This window comes from Culex quinquefasciatus, chromosome 2 (genome assembly GCF_015732765.1).
Source record: "Culex quinquefasciatus strain JHB chromosome 2, VPISU_Cqui_1.0_pri_paternal, whole genome shotgun sequence".
Lineage (NCBI taxonomy): Eukaryota > Metazoa > Arthropoda > Insecta > Diptera > Culicidae > Culex > Culex quinquefasciatus.
In genome coordinates this window covers 131283963-131306232 of record NC_051862.1, presented here as the reverse complement: position 1 = coordinate 131306232, position 22270 = coordinate 131283963, and the positions used below count along the sequence as shown (strand labels likewise).

General features: G+C 36.2%; 1 protein-coding gene across 1 annotated transcript in view; it reads right to left on the bottom strand.

The window, feature by feature from the left end:
• Positions 1-21939, bottom strand: part of LOC6031948 (U8-agatoxin-Ao1a) — a 50602-nt gene extending 28663 nt beyond the window's left edge. The window contains exon 1 of the mRNA XM_038254733.1: positions 21412-21939. Coding sequence (XP_038110661.1) covers positions 21412-21544 — 133 coding nt within the window. The 5' untranslated portion in view covers positions 21545-21939. The remainder of the gene's footprint in view (positions 1-21411) is intronic.
• Positions 21940-22270: the final 331 nt, after the last annotated feature.

The window sequence follows — 22270 nt, the reverse complement described above, 5'->3', positions numbered from 1 at the left end:
GGTGTGATATTCTTGCTGCGGTCTCCGCGTGGAGAAAATGGACGCAAATGGTTCACAAAAACAACACTTAAAAATACGTTATTTCCCTATAAAAACCGTAAATTCTAGAAAACCGCCACTGTCCGCTTCAACACCACAACTTTGGGCACCACGACAGACATTTTCCGGACAAAAAAAACTTCAAAAAACACATAAAAATCAAACTAAAAACAAGCGCGTCAAAAAGCCGAACCGCACCGGCAAACGTCACGTTGAACTCCCAATTTCCACCAAAACCGGGTGCACAAACAAACTCTCACTCGACTGCACCGGCCCCTTGAAAATATCTGCATTATGGTTCCACTTGGAAATGCGAAAAACAGGTCAAGTTGTTTTTGAATAGTTTTTCTTGATGCTGATGCTGCACCGCGCTGTTTCTCTCGAGTGTCGAAGGGTCGATTAATTCATTAGTCGTTTAGTTGGCAGGCCCAAAAGTGCCACTTGGCTGGAGTGACATCCCATTGTATGTCGTATTCTATGGGTGAAGAAAGGGATGATGCTGAAACAGGGATAATCGTTTCATATTAAATGCCCCTTTCAATGAAAACGGGGAATAAAACGTCAAGGCAAAAACACGTTTTATAATGATAGAATCTGCTTACTGAACAACCGAATCTCAGGTCTAGGTTGAGAGAATAGAGTTATCTACGTGCGCATGTATTGCGTGTACGTACACGAAAAAGATTGAGGTTAAATTTTGTACCGGCCAGCAAAACAAATGGCGTGCTAGTGTGCGTGAGATCGGGCTTAGATAACTCTATAGAGTTATCCAAGCCCGCGCTCACGCACACTTGCACACTATTTGTTTTGCTGGTCGGTACAAAATTTAACCTCAATCTTTTTCGTGTACGTATACGCATTACCCGTGGCAAAGTTTTGGTGACAATCACCAAAAACGTTCTTCTTGGAATAATTGATTTGGCGTAATAGCTGAATCTTTAATCATGGGCCGTTCACAAACCTTACCCAGCAATGTTTTGATTTCCTCCATGCATCGCTCCAATGATTGAACGCATTTTCAATATCAGCTTATTGGATTACATTTTTTGCACCATCTGCAAAACTTCCATGAACGATCCGCTTTCTTGAGGGTAAACCAAAAATAAAATGCCAAGTGCACAAAACATTCGAAAGCTGAATGAAGCAATTTTAATCCCCAACAGGCATACTCAAGTTTTCCACCACGGTTATTTCGTCTTATAATGGAATTACATTTTCCACATGTTTCAGGTGATTGGATGCGGGGGCGAACAACTTTGGGCACTTGTCAAAAACTTTAAAAGTTTCACCTTGAATGCTTTATATGAATGGAACCGTAGAACCACAGGTGACGGTAAAATTCCCATGGCGTGGAATAAATAAGCTCATTTTAGAACGGCCCGAAATAAATGTTAACATCGGCGAACGTCATTCATAATTTCAATTTATCACAGCCCAGGCACATTTCGCACCCAGAGTTCCCAGAACTGCCAACATCACAAGGAAAACTAATTTCCCTCCATCAGTGAGTTCACCACGTTCAGCACGTGCACGTTGGCTGATATTTCAATCACGTTCGCTGGACAATTTCTCCTCCCCTCTGGGCTGGACAAAAGTCTCTTTTTCGCTCAACCCGTGTCAAAGAGGAACATTTTCCTTCGAAGTTGTCAATCCGGTCGTCCCCGGGAGGACTGCAGCAGCAGGTGGTCGATATTGAGCCAATATTGACGATAAAATTAATCTTTTTCAGGCTGAGGAACGAATCAATTTACATCAACGCCTTGCAAAGGCACCTCTTGGACCGTAAAACTGCGATGGTTTGGCAAATTGAGACAAACGTTTCTGTATTTGCATGAATTGCATCATGAACTGGACTGATTAAGTTTAAGGTTAAACATAAAACCATCTCAAAACTGTAAATCACATTTGAGAAAACTCATTCTTTTAAAAAAAATTCTATCTTGATAAAGTTTTACTCAGTTTATGCCCAAGAACTTTTCAGATTTCACGCCGCCTGCTTTTCCAAAACTTATCCAGCAAAACTTTGCAAGTGAAACCATACACTACCGTGCAGCCATACTCTGTACCCAAACCCTGAGGATATTTTTCATGGAAACACATCTCAACCCAGAGAGTTCTCCGCCGGTGGTGACCCCGTATCGTAAGCATGGCATGTCAAACTTTCATGCAAGTTACACCACACAGTAAAGGTACAGCGAGCCAGCCATCAGTGAGTGGGAGAGGTGGTGTACGTGCTTGGAGAACCATAACCGAAGTGGAAAGATTCCGACACCTTTTGGAAAAACCTCAATTCAAATACGCTCACCAACAACACTATACTGACTGGGGCAATTCTGGGAAAGCAACAACTTTCCATTTACAAATAAACAACATTAGCCAACGTACAAAGGAGTGTGAACTTTTCCTGCCAACCGGAATGAAATCGATAGGGTGAACAGATCTTGATACTTTCAAACCTGTTGGAAAACTGTTCAAATAGATTTTTCTTTTGGTGGCTCTTCCTCAGCAGCCGATGGTCCGATCTTCAAATATTTTAGACAAAGTAAATAATTCTAGACCTGAGTAATTGTCTACGTTTTTACGAATCAATTTTAAATTATAATTTTTTTCTAAAATGTTTATCTCATGAAGGGATTTTCTGATCGATTTGATAACGTCGAAAAAGTTTTAGGTTATAATTAAAAGTTTTCAGGAAAAATCTAAGCAAGCGGAAAACCCCCAATTTTGACTAGACTTTCAACTACTTACAGTTGAATTCCCAAATAGTAGTTTATGCAACAAGTTGCAAAAAGAGGATTTTTTCAGCACGAGTCGTACATTTATCCAACGAGGTTCACCGAGTTGGATAAATACGAAGAGTGCTGAAAAAATCAAGTTTTGCAACGAGTTCCATACAACATTTTTTGCAATTCCAAAAATCACACACTGCGTGAAATTTTATGTCAAATTTTCATGTATTTTGTCAATAAATCGTTTAAATCAATTTTTTTTTGAAAAGTGTTACTTTTCGAAACAAGTGCTGAAAAGTTCAACTTTTCAGCACCCATTTGAGTGCTGAAAAGTAGATCTTTTCAGCATTTATTTTGAAAAGTGTTGCTATTCGATTCTGTTATTTTTGGTACAGAAAAGTAAGCTATTTCATCGTTCAAGAATGACAGGAAAAGTGAGTAGTTTCACGACGGAATTGCAAAAATACATATTTTGTAATTTTTATTTTTTTTGTAATTTTCAGGGGACTAAAAAAATGCATTGTTTGCTCACAATTTTTTAGATTTAGGCAATTAAAAACTAAACAAAGTTCATTTTTTGATTTTTTTTTAAGTCTTATCAAGATATGTAAACATTTAGTGTATCCCTTTCACACATTATGTCAATGTCCATCGGGGTAAGCGGGATACATTCAATTCTTACATTTGTTCATAAGACCTAATAAAAATAATGTCTCGATTTTTAACAATTTAAAAATACATAAGGCTGGTACAAATTTTATTTAAAGTCTTTGAAGAAATTACCAATGATTTTCTTATTTTGAAATTGTTGATTGGACTGCTAGTTGTTGGCAACATTGTGTAAAATGAGTTTTTTCTCAGTGTCACCTAATTAACATTTTTTTTAACTTGCGATATCTCAGAAAATGTTGGTTCAATTTTCAATGCTAAAAAAATATTTTTCTGTTTTCTATAAAAATAACAACACTTTATTTTAATAGTTTGTTGATGTATGAAAAGCCATAATCAAAAAATGAGCAGACAATTTATATTTCAAAAAACTTTTTTTTACAATGAAAATATAATCAAAAGCTTCCGAGAAATCGAGAATTGATAATAAGAGCTAATGAGAAAAAAACTATTTTTCACAAAATTTTAACTTTAAGAGACTGTTTCTCAGCCACTAGCAGTCCAATAAACAGAGCCAAAAAAAAGAAAATATAAGGAAATTTTCTCTCCTTTTCGGAAATATTTCTGTTTAAGTTGCAAAAAACTTAACGTTTTTCGAAAAAGTAACCTAAAAATGAATTTTACTCAAAAACGGATCATAAAAATAAATTAAGTCATTGTCGATAGCAAATTTGATTTTGTATCTGAAAAAAATATTTTTTTTTTGTTTGCCAACTTTTCCAGTTTTTTTCACAGTCAACATTTTTTTCAAAAATTTATATCTCATGAATTTTTCACCGCCTAAACTCTAGAGCAACTTTAACTACCATAAAAATATAAAAAAAAACCAAAAATTCAAAAAATACTTATTTGGGGTATTTAGCTTATAATGATACGTGTGAAGTCAAATGAACAAGTCGAGAATATTTTACCGTGTGCTTATTTTTTCTGAAAATTCCTTATCATAATCATCAAACAAACAAACCAACCACATTAACGACCCCCGGGTCTTTTGTGGTCTCTATTGCAAGTTTCTGCTCGAACCTAGGAGTCCGAAGGATGAATGGGGAGAGCACCCAAACCTCTTTTACTCCAAGGAACCTTCCACCCCAGTGTTTGAACTGACGACCTTTGGATTGTGAGTCCAATCGCCGCCAGCGATTCCATCGGAGTAGGCTTGGTTTGGTGTGTTGTTTGTACTTATGGCATGGATACGACTCCTACACCTGGAATGACTTAACGGCCTAACAACCAAGGCCGGGACCGACATTTTACTTCCTCATCCGATGGAAGGTTGCAGCAGATGGGAATCGAACCCAGAATCATCCGCTTACAAAGCGGACAGCGTAACCATTCGGCCACGCACTGCCATCATAATCATCAAAATCATCAAATTTGCCGGACACACCAAATCGATTAGAAACTACCTTCTTAAGATGCAAAATTTCATACAGTTACAAAATATTTTGTATGACCAGCCTTAAAATTATATGGAGACTTGTACAGAAAAAAACTAGTGATGCAAAATAAATTTTGTTCACATAGGGACATAGTTTCTTCCAAATTAAAAAATACTAAATTAAAAATTTCGAAAAATGACATTTTGGAGCAACTCACTTTAAAAATAATCAGACATTAGCAACCATGGACACTATTGAAAAAGTTCGAAAATTTGCACAATTTAAGCAAAAATCAAACCTTATGTAAGTTCTTCTCGAGAACAGTGTAATAAATAAAATTTTAAGGAAACGCTTTTCGACTCCAAATCTTTGTTGAATTTATTTCGAGGACAGTGCATGTTATCAAATTTTATGTAAAGCCCTTTTCGATTTAATTTTTTTTTTAAGAAATGGATAAAAACTGATTTGTATTTTTCCAAATATCTTGATTTTTTCTAGATATAAATAACAACACTTTGTAAGTAATAGGCCGCACTAATGAAAAGTGAAAGAAATCAAAATATAAACATATTTAACAGAAATAAATATTTGGAGATTGGGTTAAATTTACCATTCTCCTTATACAAAAAAATAAATATTACTTATAACATGAACCTAATATTCTCAATTAAAGGTTGTATATAATAAAAGTTTAAGTTGGTTACATCCTGCTTTTAAATAGGTTTATTAATTTTCGTCTTTACCGAACTCAAGAGATTTCTTTTTTAATCTCCTTAAACATATTTAAAAAAAATCAAAGGCAGTATTTTTGCGGAAATTAGTTCTAAAGATACATAAAACCAAAAAATCAAACCATCCACTTTAACGACCCCCAGGTCTTTTGCGGTCTCTATTGCAAGTTTCTGCTCGAACTTAGGAATCCAAAGGCCGCCAGCGATTCCACCTGAGCAGACACATATTATAGATGATTTCGATACAATTTTTGTTAGAGCAAAGAATTTATGATGCAACCTCTTTTTTCTTATCGGTAGTTAAACCAAATTAAAAAATACCAAAAATAGTTGGTAGCCGAAATTCTGGAGACTTGCTCAGCACTGAAATTCGCGTAATAATTGATTCTCTCACGCTTGCAGCCGTTGATATACTAATACCCACAACAAACCGTCTGTGCTGACCTTTCCACTTCACCCAGAATTAGTGTTTTCATCCAACACGGTCGGACTAATTATCTCGAGTTTCCCCCATTTCACCGTGGCGCAAAGCATCTTATCAACAAGTGTTTCCCCTTTTTCTGAGCACTCTAACAAACACCCCGTTGACTCCCGGAGGAAACGGGGAAAAACTTTTGTTTCCTTCTGCCATTTTCCCTTCGGCCCCAAATGGTGCGGAAAACGTGTTTGTCTGACCACTTTTCCGGCTTCTTTCTTTTCCCACGTTAGGCTTCCCCCCAGCGGGTGTGTTTGCTTGTTGCGTGCTGAGGCGTAAGAAAACATATGTTTCCACACGGTTCTTCTTCTTCTTCTTTTTCACCGGTCGTCGATTCACCAGAAGTGGCGCCAGGGGAGCCCAAGAGGTCAGCTGCTATACTCCCCCGCCACCTGATGAGTTAATTGAGCCAACACGAATGTGCTAATTGAACGTCGATAGCCATTTGCCATCGCAGCGGTTGGCCAGTCGAGAGGAAAATCGATATGACGCCTGAAAGTAGGCTACAATGGGGAGTACGAGTACCCACATACGTGCACTGCACACGTGAAAGCCCTAATGTCGTTTAAATGACTTCCAGTATTGATCAGTCTCTGCTTAAAAATATATTTTCGATAATTCCAAAAATAGCTTTCCCTGGACACTTTTCCAACAAACGACATCTCCTAATAATAATTTTGTACAAAACATTTGATGACACCCGCGCAGTGAGACAGCTGTCAGAGCTCAATCAACGCCGAAAACATTTCCGATTCCAAGTCCTGGCTGTGCCGCAACTCCACTGGCAAATATTGATGTTTCCACACCAAGCGAAACGGTTTGCACCAACCTCACTCAATTTGTTGATGTCGTCCGCATCCCAGGGCTCATTGAAAGTCAAATGGGCCCGTGATTTCGGCTCCAGCTACTCCCTGTGGTGTGTCGTAAGCAATCTCGTTTGAAACAGGAAAAATTTCTTCTTTGAGGAAAAGGAGTTCAAAATTATTCCATCAGAAAATCTTTTAAATCTATTGCCAGTTAAAAAAATCTTCGATTCACAATTATTGAAATTCAAATTCGTTTCCAAGGATACTAGATGACACCAGAAAAAAAGCAGCATCTCAATTTTGTTTAATTTTCATTTTTTAAAGGGTTAAAATAGATGAAAATAAACATTTTTATGCATGTTTCTATTGTGAAATTGTCTCAGGAACACGAATATGATAAAATTATCATCAGAAAATGGGATCAAAGGGGTCCCCCGAGCAAAAATTTACAACCAAAAAATTCACTAAAAGTAAAAGTGTCTATTTAATATGTTTTACTGCCTTACCCAAAGCGTTCTCAGTCTCAGATGGTAGTCCCAGATGTCCCCTACAAGCTGCAGGTCGAACCGAGTTGATATCTGGATGAAACACTTTTTTATTTGAGTTTGAAAATTGTGCTATTTTTTCACTAAAATGCCAATAACTCTCTTAAGATTCAACCAATTGCTCTACCCTGCATTTTGTTGCATTTTTTAAGCCCTTTCAGATGCATTTTGAATTTTGAAATTTAATTGAATTTTGCCCAAGTTACAGCCATTTTACGATTTTTGACGTTTTTGAACCTTCAAACTTTGTGTCCCGATTTGCCCCATTTCCCGTTGACCTAGAGTGCTCATATTTTGACCAGATGCTAGTTTTATATGTACAAACAACCCCTGAAAATTTCAGACAGATTGGTGAGGTCGATGCGAGATGGGTATGCTTTGCTCGTGGACTCGCTCTTAAGTATTATTGAAACAAAATTCAAAACTATTTTCAGATTTCAGAAATAAGCACTTTCAGCAGAACAAGTTTGAGGAAATCTGGATTTGTTTGAATTGTGACTACATAATTTATGTTGGTTACAACAAAAGTTGATATTTTTATTTAAAAAAAAAAAACAATTAAATCCTTTAAAGCCTGATAGGGTGAATATGAATTAGGACAAAAATATAAACATTTCAACAAATATGAAAATTTTCAGTATAACTTTTTATAAATCTTTTAAGCTGGAAATTTCTATTTTTGATTATTTCAAGACTGAGTACGTAGGATTTTGGAATAAGAAGACAACGACTTTCATGGTTGCGATGTACCCTTAAGTTATATTTTAAGAGAATCTAATTTTGGTCCCGTAAAAAGGGGAAACTTTTCCATTATTTTCAACGAACAAACAATCTGTGTCAGGAAACCCAACGTCAGCATCGCATCCATCATCGTAAGGCTATATAGAATACTATACAGTTCTCGCGAGTCACAGAAAATGCTGAAAAGAACAAACGAAGCCGACCTTTAACCGGGACCCACTTGGCAGTTTTCCCATTGTAACACTTTCACTGTGCCCTTCGCTGCGTGGCCCAATGGCCCATTGAGTTTGTCACTCTTGTTCATCCCGGAAACTTCAACGTATGAAAACAAGATTAATCTAGGCGATAGAAACTGTCTACAAATTTAACTACTACAAAATTTTTAATGAAAATTCAAATTTAATTTGTCAAAATTAGGTTTTATAAGCCTTATGGAGGCGTAAGCATTGTGGTCCTGTGTTCAGTGTCTTGCGAACCTTCGTGGTGAACGGACACTAGAGTTGCGGTATTTTTTACTACCTAAGCTCAGAGTTATTTCAAAACAAAATTCACAGTCTTTTTAAAGACTACCTGAGTTATTTTCCAAAATTCTAAACAGTCTTTTCAAGACTAACACCACCTGAAATTTTGTTGTATTTTACAAACGAAGCCATCTTTTAAGAGAACTTTGCTTGCAAAATGCGTCAAAACAAAGGTAAACGCAAATCTTCTGAAGATTTGGTCGTTACGTCGGTGAAGCGTTTGAACGCTAAACCGGCTAACGGAAACAGAAAAAGAAAACAGCCTCTTCTGAGGTCTGATTCTGATTCTGAATGTGAGGTCAATCCTCCAATTCCATTGACAAACAGTTTTGGTGTTTTATCCGAAACTGATGACAAGGAACCTTCTCCTCGTACTGCGCCTTCTGCCGTCGAGAAACGAGTAAAGGCTCCGCCAATTGTTGTGACTTCCGTCTCCGATTTGGCCAGCTTTCGAACGCAACTTAAGAATTGCAAGGAAACTTGCAATTTGAAAGTTTCGTTCCAGCTTGGTCGAAGAGGAGAATGTCGCTTGTTGACGGAATCTTTACAAGATCACCAAACTTTTGTTGGTTATTTGAAAACCACAAACACAATTTCTACACGTATGAGACCAAGAATGCTCGTCCATTCAAGGCGGTCCTGAAAGGTCTCTCCAACGACTTGTCGGTGGATGAGATCAAAAACGAACTAAAGGTGTTGCTTGGCTTTGCCCCATCCCAAGTAATACCAATGAAGAAAAAATCAAACGGGAATATTTCTCGCTTTGGTTTGACTTCACAATTTTATCTGATTCATTTCAACAAAAATGAAATCAACAATTTGAAACTTTTGGACAAAGTTCAGTTTTTGTTCCATGTACGGATAAAGTGGGAGCATTTTAAGAAACATGGCGGTAATGGCCAGAATCTGACCCAGTGCCGGCGTTGCCAGGCATTCGGTCACGGTACTGATCATTGCGCCATGGTTCCAAAATGCATGGTTTGCGGGGATTCTTCTCACGACAAGGACAATTGTCCCGTGAAAGAAGTCACCCAATTTAAATGTGCAAATTGTGGTGGAAATCACAAATCAAATTTCTGGGATTGCCCCATCAGAAAAAGGTTTTGGATTCTCGTGCTAAGCATCAGCCGAAATCCAAACCGAAATTTTCTCAAAGTCAGGTTGTACCTGCATCTTTAAATCAAACGTTCGTGCTGTCTCACTCGAACAATTCTAGAAATTCCCCTACCGTGGAAAAGTTAGGTAACAACAATGGCATTTCTTATGCTAACGTCGTTTCGGGTTCATCCACGAATTTTAAATCCTCTACCAATCTTTCTGAAATTGGGCAGGTACCTCAAATCTCATTTGAAAATTTTTCTGCTGGCAACGCTTTGGGATCTTCTGATCTCGGCGATGTTACGTTTGAAAAATGACTTTTTGCAAAACTCACTGTTTGGTTTGATTCAAACAATGAGTAATGCTACATCCATGATGGAAGCAATCCAGATTGGATTAAAATTTGCGAATGATGTTGTTCTTACCCTGAAGTTTAATCATGGATCTAAGTAATTCCATCAATATTATGAATTTTAATGCTCGCTCTTTAAAAGCGAAAGAAAATGAATTTTTCAACTTTTACGAGTTCATAACGTGCATGTTGCTGTTATAACCGAAACATTTTTAAAAACTGGCACTTATTTGAAAAGTGATCCAGATTATAAAGTTATAACTAATAACCGAATGAATCGAAATGGCGGTGGAGTTGCAATAGTTATCCACCGTAGTATGACTTATAGCACGTTACGTGACTTTAAGTTAAAAGTTATTGAAAGTTTGGGCATTGAACTTGAAACTTCTTTTGGGAAAATTATGATTGCAGCTGCATATTTGCCATTCCAATGCACTGGGGAAAATAAAAATTATTTCAAAGGGGATTTGAATAAACTTACTCGGCATAGATCTCGATTTTTGATCATCGGTGATTTTAATGCCAAACACCAATCTTGGAATAATTCAAAAGTAAATTCCAATGGTAAAATTCTGTTCAGAGATTGCACTTCTGGTCTTTATTCGGTTTTATACCCGAATGGGCCAACTTGCTTTTCTTCTGTTAGAAATCCATCAACAATTGATTTGGTGTTGACAAATCAAAGTCAGTATTGTGGTCCTTTAGTGACTCATGCTGATTTTGATTCTGATCATCTTCCAGTAACTTTTTCACTTTCTCATGAAGCAGTTACCAGACCCAATAGTTCTGTGTTTAATTACCACAAAGCTAATTGGGACAGGTATCAGCATCATATTGAGAATAATTTAAATCATGATTTTGTTTTAGAAACCAAAGCTGATATTGATTCAGCCTTGGAATCTTTAACTAATGCAATTTTGGATGCTAGGAATATTGCTATTCCTAAAGTCCAAGTCAAATTTGATTCTCCCATTATTGATGACGATCTTCAGCTTCTGATTCGTCTGAAAATGTTCGCCGAAGACAGTATCAACGTTCTCGTGATCCTGCACTGAAGCGAATTCAAAAGATTTGCAAAAGGTTATTGACCACAGATTCACTCTCCTGCGAAATGAAAAGTTCGCAAGAGATGTCGAACAAATTAAACCTTATTCCAAACCTTTTGAAACTTTCAAAGGTTCTTAAGAAACCTCAAAACCCATCCCTTCTTTAAAAGATGGTGATAATATTCTATTAACTAATGGGGAAAAGCTCAAAAACTTGCTCAGCAGTTTGAGAGTGCTCATAATTTCAACTTGAATGTTTTGAGTCCTATTGAAAATCAAATTTCAATAGAATTTCAGAATATTGTTGAACAAGAATTTTCATCAGATGAAGTTTTTAATACGGATCTGAATGAAATAAAATCTATTATCAAAAATTTAAAAATATGAAAGCCCCTGGTGAGGATGGCATTTTTACATTTTAATTAAAAATTACCAGAAGCAACTTTAAGTTGCTTGGTCAAAATTTTCAACAAATGTTTTGATTTGGCATATTTTCCCAGTAGTTGGAAAAATGCCAAAGTAATTCCGATTTTGAAACCGGATAAAAATCCTGCTGAAGCCTCAAGCTATCGGCCCATTAGTTTGCTTTCATCTATTAGTAAATTATTCGAAAGAATAATTCTTAATAGAATGATGACGCACATTAATGAAAATTCAATTTTCGCTGATGAGCAGTTTGGATTTCGCCTTGGGCATTCAACTACTCATCAGTTGTTGAGAGTTTCAAATTTAATTCGAAGCAACAAATCTGAGGGCTATTCTACTGGCGCTGCTCTTCTAGACATAGAAAAAGCATTTGACAGTGTTTGGCATAAAGGTTTGATTGCGAAATTGAAAAGGTTTAATTTTCCGATTTATATCGTGAAAATTATTCAAAATTATTTGACGGATCGTACTCTGCAGGTATGTTATCAGAATAGCAAATCTGATCAACTACCTGTACGTGCTGGCGTCCCTCAAGGAAGCATTTTGGGTCCAATTTTATACAATATTTTTACTTCTGACTTGCCTGATTTGCCCCCAGGATGTCAGAAATCACTTTTTGCTGATGACACAAGCATCTCCGCCAAAGGCAGAAGCCTTCGTGTCATCACAAGAAGATTACAAAAGCTTGGATATTTTCAATTCTTATTTGAAAGAATGGAAAATTACTCCAAATGCTGCAAAACTCAACTTATTATTTTCCTCACAAACCAAGGGCTGATTTTCTTAAACCAAAAAGTCATCACATTATAAAGATGAATGAGGTAAATTTAAAGTGGGAGGATCAAGTGAAATATCTTGGACTTGGTTTTGACAAAAACCTTACTTACAAGGATCACATTGAAAGTATCCAGGTTAAATGTAACAAATATATTAAATGTTTGTATCCACTTATAAACAGGAATTCTAGACTTTGTCTCAAGAATAAACTGTTAATTTATAAACAAATTTTCAGACCTGCCATGCTTTATGCTGTGCCGATCTGGACAAGCTGTTGCTTAACCAGGAAGAAAAACTTCAGAGGATTCAGAACAAAATTCTGAAAATGATTCTGAAACTTCCTCCCTGGTTCAGCACCAGTGAACTTCATCAATTAGCCGAAGTTGACACTTTGGATGTTATGTCCAATAAGATAATTGATGCATTTCGACAAAAATCATTGCAGTCTTCAGCTGCATTGATCCGCTCTTTATATAGTTTATAAGTTAGTTTTAAGGTATCCCTTTTCCTTTTGTACATGTAGGACCTCCTACATTTGAAATCACTGAATAGCGAAAGCTACAATATTTCATGAATAAATGAAAGTTGCTAGTATTTAAAATTGAGGTGAAAAGTCATCGTTTGTGATTGGACACTCAATAATATTTTAACTGAATGAATGTACATGGAAAAGAAATTTGAATAAATATAAATTAAAAAAAAAAAAAAAAAAAAAAAAATTGTGGTCCTGTGAAAGCCTGTTGAACATATAACCAAGCCCCCGCCTCCTCAACAATCAACAGGGTGAACGCCTCTCAGGCTGTCAACCCAGTGACAGGCAGTGGCATTTAATTTGAGGAGACGTTTGTCGTTCACGTTGTCAAACGTTGAGGAGCGGAGGTTTTTCTTTTGGCGCGAAAACTCCCGCGGCGGTTGCGATGCTTGCGCTGTTAGCACCCCGCGTCGGCGGCGTCCTATTCAATCTTGCGGAAATTGTGTTGACTGTACGTGATTGGAATTGGGAATCACCCGAACGCGTTTGCGTATTATAATGTAGTAAACAAGTGCGCCTGGTTTTGATTTTTTGCGGTATTTTCTCGCAAGGGTTTCGTAGTATCAAGAAATGAGGTTAAGAACCGACGGCGTAATTTTAATCAGAAAAAGCTATTACACAGACCAAAACAAATCTGTAAACTTCGGGGTCTCAAGAAGCGTCCAAGGTTTCACAAAAGTAAACAAGACCTGACTTTTTTTTCAAAAAATGTATTATTGTATTACTTTTTAGGTCAAATCTACGACTCCAATACTCCAAACATACGTTGAATTTCCAGAGGATTCCGAATATGTAAAAATGAAGACCAAAAAGTGCCGTCAGGCCAAAGAAAACGGTTTGAAACGTTTGTTATCGAAAAATCGTATGTGCTAAACTATGAGAAAAAGTCAAAACAATCTCGGATATTTATGACACATTTTGAAGTGCTTCATAAGATCATTCGAATGCAACTAAGAGAATCCGAATTGGGATCAAATTTTACGAAAATGCAATCAATTTTAAGATTTTTGCTGTTTTTTGGACCTCAAACATCAATGCCCGTTTGACCCCACTTCCCTGTGTCGTAGAGGGCTATTTGGCATGAGTTCATCTCGTGTAGGGGAGAGTGGGGAGACTTGATCCCCGGGGACACTTGATCTCTAGCATGTATCTCGTCAGCATGTGGGTAATACAAAAAGCTTCTAGAAAGTTATAGTTGTACATGACTTACTGCGCTTTGAACCATTTTTTAAAAGTTTTGTAAACAAAAATTATAAGCTTTAGTAGACGTGCTCAATTTTGATCTAAATAAAAATATTTTGAGTTTTTAATTATTTTACCAACTAAAATTGTTACATTTTTACCACAAACGTACAGGTTATATGTGAAATTGCTGTAACTCATAGAAATTCAATAGTTTGGATGAATAAGAAACATTTTGCATAAAATTCTAATAAAAATATAAAAATATAAAAAAAACGATACTTAATCCACCTTTAGGTGGTTGGTGCCTTCCTCACATTCATAAAGTCAATACATTCCGTAAAAATAGCAACATTCCCTTAACATGTTTAACAAATCAATTTTATTACTGATTTCTTTTGATAGGGTTCGCAGACCTTCAATTTTTCTGGCTCTTCGGCAAGGTCTGATAAAAAACGTTACCTAGGGTATTTTAACCATTAGTGGACCCCCTAGTAGAGCCGAAGCACATTTTTCACAAATTTTCAATATTTTAAGCACTTTTTCATAACCCTTTGAACAAAATAATGGAATCTGGAGTGTTTTGAACAATTTTGAGTATTTGTTTCATCAGTTTTTTGTTTTTGAGCAGAAAAATAGCCATTTGAAAAAAAGTTTTTTGCCTGTTATGGACCTCTTTTCCTATAGTGGACCCGGGTCCATAATCCGATTATGGACCCGGGTCCACTATAGGCAAACTGTTATTTTTATACCTAATTTAACCGATATTTGATATTTTGATGCATTGTGTAGGTCTAATGATAGATATAATGAATAAAAGATGGATTTTGCTCACTTTTCATCATGAACAAATATGTTTTGTTAACAAATTTGGCTTTAAACAACAAAAAAACCTAACAGACATTAAACACATTTATTTCCGAAAAAGATCATAGAAAACGTTTCAAAAACCACTGTAAACATAAAATAATTTAAAAAAAGTAATTTTGATGCACATTTTTCATATTAAATACATGAATGGTTGACCAAAACTAAACAATAGATTTGTTTACAGTTGCTGATAAAACCACGCATGTTTATTTAAAAAAAAAATGTTTTGTAATTGATTTATTATTATAAAATATCATTTCAAACTGCAACTATGATGCTTCAGTTAAGTACCATTAACTAAAGTTTTGATTAATTATAAATTTCTTCGGTTTCAGCATATTTGGTACTTTTAACATGAAAACATCTATACAGCAATTCCATTTGAAAAGAGCCTAAACCAAAAAGTTCTGATTACCAGCCGCCAGCTTGGCAAAATGTACATTTGTTCCATAGCAGGAAACAATGGCTGTCACTTTTTCCAGCGCCATTTCATCCATTTTGGCTGTTTTAGACGCAAAGAAAGATGAGTTTGCTATTGAGTAAAGTTCCAAAATCCAGCTAACTATTGAGTCGAAAACTTAAAATGGCGAGTAGCGTGTCTGGACCAGTTATGGCCCGAAAATAACATCATATTGGCGATAACTGCGCGTTTTGAGATACGATTTGAAAAAACCGTGCCGCCACGCGCAAAAACGAATGACGAATGGCAAAATTCTTTCTTCAAATTAAAATTTCAGCGATGACCTATACATGTCTGGGTACCAAAATTTTCGTAATTGAGAGACGCAACTTTTGGTACCATAACATCTATAGGTCATCGCTGAAATTTTAAAGTTATCGCAGTTTTAGTGAAAAAAGTAGATTTTTGCCGATTTCGTCATTTTCCCGTTTTTGCGCGTGGCGCGTCGAAAAACGCAGTTTTTATTTTCAAAAAATCGTATCTCCAAAACGTACGGTTCGACATCGCCAATTTTTTGATATGTTATGTGAAATTTTCCGAGGAATCCGATAAAATATTTTCAGACATAGGCTCTTTGGTCCAGACACGGTCAAAACGCCATTTTAAGTTTTCATACGACTTTTTCAATAGTTAAGCTAAATTTTGGAACTTTTTACTATTTTTCCCAAATAGCCAAACTCATCACCTTTCTTTGCGTCTAAGACAGCTAAAATTGATGAAATGGCGCGGAGATATGATTTTTAGAAAAAGTGGTTTTTGCGAAAAATGACGAAAATTGCCATTTTTTGAACCACCCTAGCACGATGTAGGCCACCCTAATGGCCAAACAAAAAAATACGGGTCTAATTATTTTGGCCAAGGAACCCCCAGAAAAATTTTGAGCCGGATCGGAGAACTTTTTTTTTGGTTTAGGCTCTTTTCAAATGGAATTGCTGTATATTTATACTCATAATTGAAAAGAATATGCTTTTAGGTTGATTACAACAAGCATTTATTGTATATTTAAGACAAACTTTTGCTTAAATACACAGTTTTCTTTATTTTTGTAAGTTAAATTAACAGGGGTCCACTTTTGGAAAAGTTTAGATTTCCGTTGTCCTATATTGGACCCCCCTAATTTTTGGTCGAAAATGAGCAGTTCTTCGCTTTATTTTAGTAAAGTTTCTTAAACTTACATTATTTCGACCTACTGAAGTTGAATAATCAGTCAAAAAATGATTGGATAGTTAATTCAATCATTAAATATAAATGCAGTTTTGTTGTGAAAATGCTAGTGGCCATGGCTGATTTCAGATGTCGAACTCAAAACACTTATTTTGGCTGAAAGGACACGTCAATGTCAGCCAACATTGTTTTAAATTATGCTGAACATGCCAAATAAATGATTTGTAGACAAAAACACGCTTGAAATTGTGATTTCATTGATTTTTTCATCAAAAACACTTCAGAGGGTCCACTATAGGAAAGGGGTCCAGTAATGGATAACGTACCCTAATCCACCAGAAGGTGGTTGCTGTCTTCCTCCTAAAAAATCTTGCAACCACACAGTACGAAAGCTTAGGCTAACGCTTACTTAGTAAAAACACTATACATCTGAGAGCTGCCATATGATAAATTTAATGAACCATTTGAAAGCACTGCAGTGTTTGTGTGCGTGCACTGAGCGGAAACTTCCGACAGCTATCCGCCGGAGCTTTCAAATTATGTAAATAATGACCCTTTTTTGTATCAACCAAAACAGTTTTTCTATCATAACTTTTAAAGTACTGCACCAAACCGGATGAAATTCAAAAAAGACTTAAAGAACCTGAAGACGAATCCAAAGACATAGATCCGGACAAAGAGAAAAGTGAGTGAGAAAAAAAAATTCTACGTCCATCCACACGCACAGACATTTGCTCAGAATTTGATTCTGAGCCGATATGTATACGTAAAGGTATATCTTGAAGGCTTATTTAAAAAGTTCATTTTTTGAGTGATTTTATAGCCTTTCCTCAGTAAGGTGAGGAAGGCAAAAACGCTTGGCTTGATTTGAAGAGTTCATTTGATTTAATACCCTTATTAGCCAAACATAGTTGAATGTTTAAGCATTCAATTCATGCAAAAAATTCAAAGATTTTTAAGGATGTCTAGATGATCAAATTGCATAACTTGATTTAATAAAATCTGTAATTTTTGCGATCAAAAACATCGTTTCAACTTTTTTTCCGCAGAATTTTGGGCGAATTTTGTTACACACGAAAAAAAAAAGTTGGAACGATGTTTTTGACCGCAAATATTGTGGATTTGATCAAATCAAGTACTGCAAAGTTCTAGGATCATCTAGACATCCTTACAAATCACTGGAAAAAAGATTGGTTGGTTGGTGATTGGTTGAGTTATGCCCGAGAACCAGCGATTTGAAGTTACCGTTCCTTCTTATTTTGAGCCTTCCCGAGCATGGGTAAATAACAAGGGAAATGCGTAGTAATATCTTTCTCTGGTATCAATACCAAATTTTGGTATTCCTGGACCCTTTAAAATTTGTCTTGAGGATTATGCAAGAGCAAAATGTGGTATCATACCAATTTAAGGTATTGTTTTGATATTGCAAAATTGCAGAATTTGTCAATGGTCGAACACCACATATTGGTATTCTTTTGGTATTACAGTGTTTTATCAAATTCCTCTGAAACTATGGGAAAATTTTTAATTGAAAACCGGAAATTTCGAACTTGATTTTAAACATTTTTGATATACCCCCTAAAGAAATGACTTGAAATTGTGGAAAATTTTCTAAGTCAGGATGGCACATTTTGGTATTGTTTTGGTATTAAAGTGTTTTATCAAATTCCTCTGAAACTATGGGAAAATTTTGACCAATTTTGACAAAATAATTAATTTTGCACTAAAATGATGTCTCAAAGCGAATGCTTCAAACTTGATTTTACTTCACTTACTTGAAATACTTCAAACTTGATTTTAAACATTTTTGATATACCCCCTACAGAAATGACTTGAAATTGTGGAAAATTTTCTAAGTCAGGATGGCACATTTTGGTATTATTTTGGTATTGAAAGGTTTCATCAATTTTCTCTGAAACTATGGGATTTTTTTACCAATTTGGACAGGATAATAAATTTTGCGCTAAAATGACTTGAAAAAAACACCAAATACTTTGAAAAACGAGTCAGTCGAAAGATTATTGAATTTTGGTGAATTTCAATCCAGTTTTATTTTAATAACACTTATTTTTCAATCTTGTTATTTTTCAGAATCTTCAAGAACTTCAAGCACAGGCCGTTCAATGACAAATGCATTCGATGTGGTGAAGAATATCACTAAGATCAACATGGAATCATCAGGTGAGTAGATTTGGCTGTTGCATATGGATCATTTCCGTTTTTTCACTAACTGCAACTGCTGCACTAAAAATGGTATGAAAATACCAAATTTTGGTATTACTTGTGCAAATATCAGCGACCAAAATGTGATCTTGGTTGTCCAGTAATAGATGGTAAAATACCATCAAATCATACCAAAATCATGTTTGTGGAAGAACAGGAATACCAAAATATACCTAAAATTAAAACCATGGCAATACCAAGTTTTTGGTATTCAAGCAATGTTCAAAAATCCAGAAGACCTTAACTTGGTATTGAAATGGTTCTATTTTGAAGTATTATTTTACCCTTGGAATAACATGGTTTGGTATCGTTGTGCCCTTCCACATACAAGACTTTGGTATGATTTCATGGTATTTTATCATCTATTACTGGGCAACCAAGGGCACATTTTGGTCGCTGTTATTTGCTCAAGTAATACCAAAATTTGGTATTCCCATGTTATTTACCCCAGCTCTGGTTGGGAGTTGGAATGTTAATAATAGTTTATGCAACAAGTTGCAAAAAGAGGATTTTTTCAGTACGAGTCGTACATTTATCCAACGAGGTTCACCGAGTTGGTTAAATACGAAGAGTGCTGAAATAATCAAGTTTTGCAACGAGTTCCATACAACATTTTTTGCAATTCCAAAAAACGCACACTAAGTGAAATTTTATGTTAAATTTTCATGTACAGTATGTAAAAAAAGTATTTACACCCCTTGGGCACTATGCACATTTTGTGATGAAACATGTAAAAAATTTGAAGTTTGACAGGAACCTAGGACTACGTTTTGTTCAGAAACTCATGCCAAACATTTTGCTTCAAAAAGCTCATGAAAAGATGATTTCTATAAAAAGTTATATAACAAATACTATTACGAAAATAAAAAAGGTGCAAAAAAAGTTTGTACACCTTTCGAAAAATTTACATAAATAATGTTATTTGTTGACAAATCACCATAAATCCAGACTCCCAACTCCAAATAGGCATCCTTGACTGATTAAAAAAATAATTTGGATTGAATATAAAGTTTACTAACTACTTAGTATAAAAGTTTATATAACTCTGGAAATTCTATAGAAAACTTATCTTAACTTAATTTTGAAATCTTCTAATTCAACTAAATGTCAATATATTACCATAGAATTGCTAAATAAACATTTTGGAGTGAGTATAACACCGTTTTGGGGGTATTTGTATCGCTAGAATAGATTTTTCGTTGGAATTTCGTAACAACCCGGAATTACGTCGTCGGAAAATCAGCCGGCATCCGAACCGGTCCACAATTCACAAGTCAACCTATGTGGAATCGGAAAGGGCATAAAATTTCCGATCTTTTGATACCCAAACATCTAGGTTTTCTTTAAAACCTACGTTTTTAAATACCTTGCATTGTTGTGAGGAAGGCTCCAACCACATATGTGGATTAAGTTAGTTTTTATTTTCGTAATAGTATTTGTTATATAACTTTTTATAGAAATCATCTTTTCATGAGCTTTTTGTAGCAAAATGTCTGGCATGAGTTTCTGAACAAAACGTAGTACTAGGTTTCTGTCAACATTAAATTGTTTAGATGTTTCATCACAATATGTACATAGTGCCCAAGGGGTGTAAATACTTTTTTTACATACTGTATTTTGTCAATAAATCGTTTAAATCAAAAAAATGTTGAAAAGTGTTACTTTTCGAAACAAGTGCAGAAAAGTTCAACTTTTCAGCACCCATTTGAGTGCTGAAAAGTAGAACTTTTCAGCATTTATTTTGAAAAGTGTTGCTATTCGATTCTGTTATTTTTGGTACAGAAAAGTAGGCTATTTCGTCGTTCAAGAATGACAGGAAAAGTAAGTAGTTTCACGACGCAAAAATAGATTATCGAAATAGATTGGTTCTTTATGATTCAGGTTCACAACAGAACACAAGGTTGAAATCTTTTCTAAATAATATGATTTTATGTGCTTCAAGTGCAACTGAGTAAGATGGTGGGACATTTATGCGTAGAAGTGTAATGATGGGACAAACAGACATGGTTTTGATTTTGAGAGCGAGTCCACGTCTGCCTGAAATTTTCAGGGGTTGTTTGTACATATAAAAATAGGCTCTGGCCAAAATATGAGCACTCTAGATCAACGGGAAGTTGGTCCAATCGGAACACAAAGTTTGAAGTTTCAAAAACGTCAAAAATATGAAAAAGGCTGTAACTTAGACAAAATTCAATAAGGTTAAAAAAAATCTTCGAATCATATTTAGTACAAGATTGTATGTGTTTTTCTAAAAGTATACTTCAAACTAAACCTAAAAGTGCTAAAAAGTTAGAATCAACCAAAAATGACATGTGACAGTTCTGTTTGAAAAGTATTTGAATTTAATTTACTTCCAATCCTGTCCAAGGCATTTCCATCTAGCAAATTACAACAGTCACACTATCATCTTGATGTCCTACATCACGGTTCATGTGTGACAACAGAGTCTCTTCTCACTCGCAACGCTGTGTGCTGTTGACCCAACTTCACACTCCCGAGCCAGACACTCCCTCTTTCTAGGCATATGTCACACGCTGCGTGATTATACTTGTGCAAACATATGTTGTATGTTTTTCGTTTCTTCCTGAATAGTGAGCTTCTTTTCTATTGTTTTTATTTTTGTCTTATCACAAGAAAACTACTTACCACCACCGTCCAGCAGATTCGGGTACCGTTGTTCCTCCGAGTCGTAAAAGTAGTTGCTCGCGCTCTTTGCACTGGCCACGAACATGATCAACAGGCAGATCAGCAACAGTCTTCCCATCAGGTATTTATGCATTTTGGCGCATTAATTTTCACCACCACTTCGCAATCGGCTTCAACCAAGCCAACAATATGCTCTCTTCCGGTTATCACTCGAAGGGAAATTTTCACGAACTTCCAATTTCCACCAACACCGTTTTTGCGTTATTTTCAAACTTCGTTTCCACTCGGCCGGATGTACTTCCTGCTCGAAGCGATTACCAAAAAATCCACAAAATCAACTACCGGTTGACCGGAAGTGCTGCTTTCCAAACACTGTTACACTGTCGCAGGACGCCCTCACACGTTATGCCGGATGTGGCCCCGACGGGGTCGTCGTCGTCGTCGTAGTCGTTATCAGTGGCGGGTTCACAGTGAAAGCACCGCGAGCACCAGCGGAACACCGATAGTAAAGTGATGAACGGATGCCAGTGGCCACGCGTTCTTATATGAGCTTTCGTCGACCGGCCCTGGGGGGGGTAGCAGGAAGGACGACCGAAACGAACGGTGATAAGGGTGGGTGGGTGAGTTATCGTGTCGTTGCCGACGTCGCGACGCCCCGTATCATCGGCGCGGTGGCGTCGTCGGCACGAGTCGGGTTTTTAAGCGTCGTCGTCGTCGTCATCGGTGTTGTTTTCCTCGGTCGTCGACGATGGCGGCGTCATGCCACACAGTGGAAGAGATGAAAACAGGAGGGAAATATCGAACGTATTTGCATACGGTCAAATGTTGTTGTTTATTTTATTAACGCCACTTTAACCTA